The sequence below is a fragment of the Salvia miltiorrhiza genome, chromosome 7, assembly GCF_028751815.1.
Source record: "Salvia miltiorrhiza cultivar Shanhuang (shh) chromosome 7, IMPLAD_Smil_shh, whole genome shotgun sequence".
Lineage (NCBI taxonomy): Eukaryota > Viridiplantae > Streptophyta > Magnoliopsida > Lamiales > Lamiaceae > Salvia > Salvia miltiorrhiza.
The window spans coordinates 5,231,330-5,240,094 of NC_080393.1; the positions used below are offsets into that span (position 1 = coordinate 5,231,330).

At 33.4% G+C, this 8,765-nt stretch overlaps 1 protein-coding gene across 2 annotated transcripts in view; it reads right to left on the minus strand.

Annotated features, from left to right (window-relative positions):
- Window positions 1-2,654, minus strand: part of LOC130991856 (nuclear polyadenylated RNA-binding protein 3-like) — a 72,551-nt gene extending 69,897 nt beyond the window's left edge. The window contains exons 1-2 of one of the 2 annotated variants that reach the window (XM_057916273.1): window positions 2,468-2,654; window positions 1,904-2,260 (exon numbers count right to left, since the gene is read on the minus strand). In XM_057916273.1, coding sequence (XP_057772256.1) covers window positions 1,904-2,260; window positions 2,468-2,611 — 501 coding nt within the window. In that variant the 5' untranslated portion in view covers window positions 2,612-2,654. Of the gene's footprint in view, window positions 1-1,903; window positions 2,267-2,467 lie in introns of both variants that reach the window. The other variant, XM_057916272.1, reaches the window with a different exon arrangement.
- Window positions 2,655-8,765: the final 6,111 nt, after the last annotated feature.

The following is an 8,765-nucleotide window of genomic DNA, read 5'->3' on the forward strand; positions in this document are numbered from 1 at the left end:
AATACACGAGTCGGAAATAATCCACAACTTGAGTAAAAATAAAATCTAATTCCATCTCGCTTAAATAAATAACGTGACTTTGCTAAGTCAGTTATAACTCTGAAATAATATCATTAACTGCTTTAACAATAAAAATTCAGGATCATAAGCTGAATTCATATCAGAATAATATCCGTTTTCATTCACTGATGAACAAAAATACACACTCATTACTGGATTTAAAATATATAAAAGAGCGGGTCACTACAGTTAACCTTCCAAATCAATGCCTACACCTTATGATTATGGCTCCCAATTAAATAGGGAATTTAATATTTAAAACCTGGGTACGTTCAACACAATTACCGATACGTTCATAAAGAATTTAGATGCGAAATTTAATCTTAATTATTGATCATACCAATAATTAAATTTCGCAAATATTTATTTTCCTATTGAACTTTCTCCTATATATAGTTAGTTAGTTTATATGGAGAAATTATTTTTTTTTTCAAAATTTAGAAATGTTGAACATGTCAATAATTTTTTATGAACGTACCAATAATTTTATTAAACATTTCAGGATCGAATCCTGGAGTGCGAGATTGTCAACACATACGTCCGTTTATAAAAAATTATTGACATATTCAACACAATTATTGATATGTTCATCAAAATGTGGACACGAGATTTATTCTTAATTATTGACCGTTCGATGGATCATATATGATCAATGGATGAGTTTTTCCCTTCTTTCAACATTAATCTTTCTCTATTGAACATTTTTCCTATATATATAGGAAAAGTTTCGGTGGAGAAATGAAAATGTTGTTAGAAAGGAGAAACAATCCCATTCACTCAATTAACTTAATCTGACGGAATATGATCAATCCTAAATTCAGTGTCCAAATTTTGATGAGTATGTCAATATTTGATAAACGAACGTATTTGTAGAAAATCTCACACTCTAGGATTCGAATCCCAAACCCAAATATCTGTTCAATAAAATTATTGATATGTTCAACAATTCATGCTCTGTAAAAAAAATAAAAATAAATTCATCATTTTTTTTACAGCCAAATCATCGAATTCACCATAAAATTACCTGTTTTATACTATTAATTTGATTTGTATAACAAAAAAACTTGCGTACACTCGGGTGTACGGTACACCCGAGTCGTATCCGACCCGAATCCGACCCAATTGGACTATTCTACGCGAATGTCAAGTGTTAGTGTTATTTCGATATAGTGTCAGTGTCATTTACATATAGTGTTAGTGTCATTTTCGAAATAGTGTCATTTGTAAAACAAAATAGTGTTAGTGTCATTCTAAGATCGTGTTATTGTTAGTGTCATTTCGTATTAGTGTTAGTGTCTTTCAAGAAAAAACGGGTAAGGATAGTCCAATTGAATCAGGATTCGGGTCGGGTACAACTTGGGTGTACGGTACATTCGGGTGTACAGCAGACCACCTAAGAGCACCCGCATCGCGGGTGCTCGAGTGAGTACTCGAACTCACTCGAGGAGAGGAGTGGCTTCGAGGAGTGCAATGCGGGGGGGAGGTCCTCGAGGAGTACCCGAGTTATCGGGTATCCTCGAGTGATTTTCTTTTTTTTTTTTTCTTTTTTTTTTAATTTTCTTCTTCTCTTTAAAAATTTCTCTCTCCTCTTTAAAAACTAAAAAAATCAAGTAGGCTATCAAGAAACCCCAATGCAGCACTACCTACTCAATAACACAACCACTATCAAATAGGCTATCAAGTAGGCTATCAAGGAACCCCCAATGCGGATGCTCTAATAACCTTTCCACGTGTACGTATATCTTCATCACCCACGTTCCCCAAAATTAAACAACCACAAATCTACCTACAACATGCAAGATATTAAAAATAAAAAATTAAAGAAAATATGAGAATAATGAACCTGCAGGAGATCGAACTGATCATCATCACTTTCCCGCGCCTGACTAATAACCTGCGACTGCTTCAAGATTTGATCGAGCAGCTTGAGCATGGCTCTCGTATCCACGAACTTGTTGGCAGAGTGACGGTGTTTGAACTTCCCTCCGCCGTAGCAGTCGCAGCAGAGGTAGTAGGAGGCGTCGGCCTGGCACAGCAAGCACGAGAAATACGAATGTAGGAGCAGAGATTTGCAAGCTCTGCACCTCGGCACGGAAACTTTGTCCATGTAATAAAGGGCCAAGACCTCGTCATAATCGAGGGTTCCATCGCAGTTGGCGTCAAGCTCCTTGAAGATGTCGTTGCCGGAGAAAGACGAGTGCTGCAACTGGACAATAGAGTACAACTTAGTTGGTTAATTTCCAACTATGTGTTCCAGTCATAACGAGAAATAAGGAATTATTACTAATCCTCTTTTCTTTTACTTAAAAAAATAATTAGACCCTATAACTTCTAGTTATCACGGGAAATGAGTAATTATTATTAATCTTTTTTTATAAAGAAAAAAGAAAAAGAAAGAGGAGTGCACCTGCATCGCCTTCTTGTACTCGCGCAGGCTCACTTTCCCGTCGCCGTTTGTGTCGAGTGATCGGAAAAGTTTCCGAGCTAGCTCTTTCTCGGCTCCTGCTGCTCCGTCGTAGTATGCCTTCGCAACTTTTCTCACTTCATCCATCTCTCTCTCTGTATGTATCTCTCTCTCCTCTCTAGCTATGAAATGTATGCTAGGATGTGGTGGGAATATTGCTACTTCTATGAATTTATAACCTCAGCTGCACGGCTTGGCGAAGACTTTTTTTTATGAAATTACATTATAAATAATACAAACCACACACACACCCCACCTAGTGGTTATTGTGGTCGAGCCCACCTAGTGGTTATTGTGGCCGAGAGTACTCGAACCTGTGACCTCTTGAACAACAGGCAACCACCCTAACCACTAGGCCATCCCAAGGGGACAACTTGGCGAAGACTTGATCTAATGAGAAAAGTGTCTTTCAATATAAAATAAACATGATAATTAGAAATTAATGAAAAGTGGTATTTATGTTCTTACTACTTGCCGCTTGACCCAAATCGAATTTTTTTGAATTTGGTTCATAGAACTAGTTTGACACAACACAATTATATGGTACCAGATAACGTACAATATTATGAAGTATTTAATTTATACTTCAAACAATTAAAATATTAAAAACTTATATAATCTTACTTTAATTTATTGACCCTAATAATGAATTATTAACTACTAAAAAAATTAAACAGTGAAAAATAATTATAACCCCTAATTTCATGAAATTAATCTTAATTAATAATCACAAAATTAAAATTGGAAAAAGAAAATAAATAAAGAACAAATTAAAAGTGATACACAAAGTATGGTACAATACATTAAATCTCAAGTCCAATTAATATTATATGACATTTTTGGGATACACTTGTCATTTCCTTGATGACATTTTCAACATATATGCAAGTTGAGTTCGACATATAATCGTATTTTAAGTTTTTCGGCGAAAATAGAATGTGAATCTTGTAATTAATTTATGGACATTGATGTTCTTAAAAAGATGAAAGGTTCGTCGATTTTGGTCGAGTAACGCTGAAGAATTTGACCATAGAAGATCGATCACGAAAAAAAAAGAGTTCCAGTTTATATATATATATATAGAGAAGAGTTCTATAGAGAAGCAAATATTTGTAGAGAAAGGAGAAACAATCCCAGCCATTGATCTTATTTAATCTAACGTCTGAGATTGATTCGCGCCATGCATGTTCAACGAGAATTTGTGTTGAACATGAACAGCCATCGAACCCCCCAGCCCCCAAAGGTTAATGACATGTTTAACTGCTTCTCTATATTTTTCTACTGATATGTTCATGACATGTTCAATACTTTTCTATTCTCTACTTTATTTTGCTTCTCCATAGAAACTAACCTTATATATATATATATATACTCCCTCCGTCCATGAAAGAACTTTTTAGGAGGGAGTGACACGCGTTTTAAGAAAAAGATTATTAGGTGTGTTGAGAGTACGTAGAGAAAAAGTTATTGAGTGTATTGAGAGTTGTGAAAAAGTGAAAATAAAAGTAATTAATTATTAGTGGTGGGGTATAATTCAAAAATAGATAGGAAGTTTTTTTATGGACGCCCAAAAAAGGAAAGAGAGGAAGTTCTTTCGTGGACAGAGGGAGTATATTGTAACATTAAATTTGAAGTTTGTGTTCTAAGAGCACTCCCAACAGATCATCTAAATGCATCACTAACTCTAAATTTAGGCTAAAACAATTGAAAATGAAATAAAAAATGCATCCAGCAGATCCCCTAAATTGGATGGGGCCCACAATTTTTTTTACACCTACTTAAATTCAATCTTAAATTTACACGCACCCTAAATTTATTTTAAACTTATAATTACATAATTATTGTTTTTATGTAGAAAATAAGAGATCTGGTGTATGCATTTATAAAATCGAGATTCTAAAATTAAATAGGGAAGCTTTCGGGAGGAATATAGGACCATAATTTTAAGACTTTAATTTGATCTTAAACATTAATCAATCTATTGCTAAAATAACACACGTTTTTTGATTAATTCTTCTTTTACTAATACGTAATTGGTGGATTTTCAAACTAACTCAGACACGCTATGCTACCCGATTTATTTAAAATTTTATTTTATTTTATCACCTAACCCATATATCTTTATGTTTTATTTGGTATCCCTTATTATTAGATAGTAAGATATACTAACAATTAAAATTATTAAATATTTGTATAGTAAAATTGATCGTGACAAGTTGACAACTGACAAGTAACAAGTTGGCCTCGTGCCAGATTTATTTTTTCATCATTAAAAAATAATAATAATAGTAATAAGAAAAGGCGGCTCGGTGTGCCTGGAGATTCTTCCAGTTCCAAATGATTGAAACCCTTTTTTGATGTTTTTTAAAACTATCAGAATATAATCAAATATTAGTAAAAAATATCTTATTACTAAAATTTATTTTTTCATCATACTAGCATTTGCATCCCGTGCAATGCACGAAAAATATTTTTATATTTTATATTTATATAAAATTGATACTAACTCAATTATCTGATGAGGGCTAAAATACTCATCAGCGTTGTGCTTGACAATACAAAGATATTTTGCCTAATTACTATTATTATTATTATAGAATTTACCGGCGCATGTACGATCAAATATCTTTGATAAAGAGTAAGAAATCTATCTGAGAAGATGAAATGAAGAATTATTGCATAAGAAGCTTACCCGCGCAGCCAAGGTGCCTTCCCGCGCAGCTAAGAAGCTTACCCGCGCAGCCACGCAGCCATGGTGCCTTTCCGCGCAGTCAAGGTGCCTTCCCGCGAATCTAAGAAGCTTACCCGCGCAGCCACGCAATCAAGATGCCACGCAGCCATGGTGCCTTTCTGCGCAGTCAAGGTGCCTTCCCGCGAAGCTAAGAAGCTTACCCGCGCAGCCACGCAATCAAGATGCCTTCCCGCGCAGCCACGCAGCCAAGATGCATTCCCACGCAGCCGCACAGCCAATAAGTTTACCCGCGCAGCCAAGAAGCTTACCCGCGCAGCCGACGTATGATAATTCAGCTTCGGGTTTAAGACCATTGTAGTGAGTTTTGGGCCCAATTGACTAAATGATTGGACCTTTAGAACTATGGTTTATTTGCAAACTGTAAATAACACATTTACTGGTAAATTTAGGGGAGACATTCATTATAGCACTTCACTTGTAAAATGTAAACTTTCTTGGGTCATAGTGAAAAACAAAGAAGAACCTCCCGTGGTTGTAGGTCTGATAAACACTCATTTTGCATTGTTTTTATCAGTGTTTAAGTGTTTAAAGTGCTAGGATTATGCTTGACTGTGATATCATTTGGTTTAAGTTTCATATTCTTTTGTGATATTGCGTTTGGGTATGGTTTTGGTTATTTTGCTATAGGTTTGAGTGTTTTGAAAGCTACACATGGATATTGAAGATCCAATCAAGATGCAAGTGTTTCGGGTGTGAAAATCGAGGAAACGAGCTCGAAGAGTTCGAAAAAAGAGGAAACAGAGCAGCCGGCGACCGCCGGCCAAAGAGGGATTTTTGGGTAGGAGGTGGCGATCGGGATGCAGACCGCCGAATTTTCGACGTAGCCGGCGACCAGACAGCGACCGCCGCCGTGTGAAGGAATTTCATGAAGAACGCGGAGACCACCGCACGACCGCCGCCCGATCGCCGCGTATCCGTGTTTTTACGTTTTTCTTCGTTTTTCAAGTTGTTTTCGGTTTTAAACTTTGTATTTTACCCTGGAACTATATATAGGTCTTCTTTTGACCTATTCAGGGTTCCCAGCTTTAGTTTTTCAGTTTTATAGCTTTAGATTTTCATTACTTTCCAGTTTTTAGAGCTTGGATTGGATTTCCACAAGATTGAAGATTCAAGTCATTATGATCGTTTTACTTTCGGTTTTTATACAATACAGTTTTTTACAATTGTGTTCTTTATGGTTATGTTTATGTTTTATTTTAATATGTCTGGGTAAATTCTTTATCTGATTCTAGGGTTTGTAAATAGTTAATTAGGTTCATGAGATTTATTTGTTATTACCCATTTACCTCCCAGTTTATGATTCATAATTTCTGGTGCTTGATTTCGTGTGAATTATCTGATCAATAGTTTGCATGTGTAGTTATTCGGCTTGAGACCCAACGGAGATAAAGTATAAAGTATAATTATAAAATTCCGAATTTAAAACATAAATAAATTATTATAAATTACTACAGTATAATAAAAATAAAATATCAATTACTCAATATGATTCAACTATGTATAAAGTATAATGATAATTATAGCTATTAAATAATTTTAAATTATTTGGTAATGAAATATACACACTATTAATTTATTATAGAGTATTCCGCTTAATAATAAATAAATCAATATTTTTATACACACACATAAATAAATAAGTTGCAAAATTTTACTCCCTCCGTCCCGCGAGTCTTGACACGTTTTCCTTTTTGGGCCGTCCCACGAATCTTGACACGTTTCCTTTTTTGGCAATAATTATTACATTCTCTCTCCTACTTTATCACATTTATTATATTCTCTCTCCTACTTTATCACTTTTATTACCTTCTCTCTCCTACTTTATCAATTTTATACTTTATTAATTACACACTTAAAATACCAATCTACAACTCCTTAATTCCCGTGCCGAACCCAAACGTGTCAAGACTCGCGGGACGGAGGGAGTAACAAAGAGAAAGCAAAAAAAAATATTTTAAAATTTTAATAACCTATTCGTTTTGAATACATTTTTAATGATTTTTATACCATATTTAAAATCTTGTTACAAACTTAAACTTATAAAGATGCATATTGAATATTTCTTCATAAAATCAAATTCGATGATGTTTGAAAAAGAATTAAAATTATATTTAAAAAAAAAGACAATAAGAAATAGTGAAAAGATTGATGGGAGAAGAGAGAAAAAAAATGGAGGAAAAAGTTGGTTGGAGAAAACTCCTCTTTTATATATTATATAGATTATTAACTAATAAAAGTGAAATTAAATGATAAAAAATAATTATATACCCTAGATTGATGGAATAAACTCTAGCTAACTAACAATCATAAAATTAAAATTGAAGAAAAAAATATTTAAATAAATAAATAAAATTGAGAATGAAACATAAAATAAGATGTGGTCCCATTTTATTGCAATGTACAGTAGCTCTCATGACAACTTGAGATTTTTGTATTGGATCTTGTAGTGGATATATTCAAGGGATTGTTTCTAGGGCTCGCATGTCATCAAGCTGAAAGTTAATGACGTATTTGATGGTGGGCCCCGGCCCAAATACGATGAAATTTCCACTTGGTCGGAAAAGTAAATGCAAAGACAATTTGAGTCAACTATTTTTTTTTTCAATAAATTTACAATATACACATTATCGCAATGTGTGGTGGCTCTCACGAATCACGACTTCGTCAAGTGTATTATGTATATGTACAAAAGTTTAAAACAAGACTTGAGATGTTTGTATTTGTAAAGTGTATGTTAATTGATGAGCATAACTAGACTAGAAACAAAACAAAAAAATAATGTTGTCCCAATACGTTTATAAAGTTGATTTTTTGGGGATATATATATATATATATATATATATATATATATATATATATATATATATTTAGAGGGTGTTAAATTTATTTTAAAGAGATTATAAACTTTAACAATTTATAATTTGATTCAAGCGCTTATAAAATGTAATATCTCAAGAACTTATAAATTAGAGTTAAAAAATTATTTTTAAAAAGTTGTTGTAGCTCACATCTTATAATTAAGTTGTTTAAGAATTTATTCTATCAAACAATTTTCAAAAACTTACCATTTTAGAATTTTTAAAATTGATAATTTGTTTTAAGAATTTATTCTATCAAGGGAAAATTGCATTAAAATACACCAATTTTGCCAAAAATTCATATTTGACGCGAAGTTAGAATTTTACAATTAAATACACCAATTTAATAACTTGGATTTTATTTCCCCCAATTTTTAAAATGACGTGGATCCTACGTGGCTTGCCGGCACACTCCTTTTAATTCGCTGGATAAATGACTAAACACCGTCGTTTTGAATTAAATGAAACCATGTCGTTTTGTATCTTTCCTTATTAATTCAAAGGATTGAACCCTAATTTGTTCAATCACTGTCCATTTCTAAAGCTCTATTCAAGAATTCGAATTTCAGGAATTCAAAGGTGACGAGATTCTGGAATCATAGGGTATTCGACATGCCTTCTTCTTCCGGGT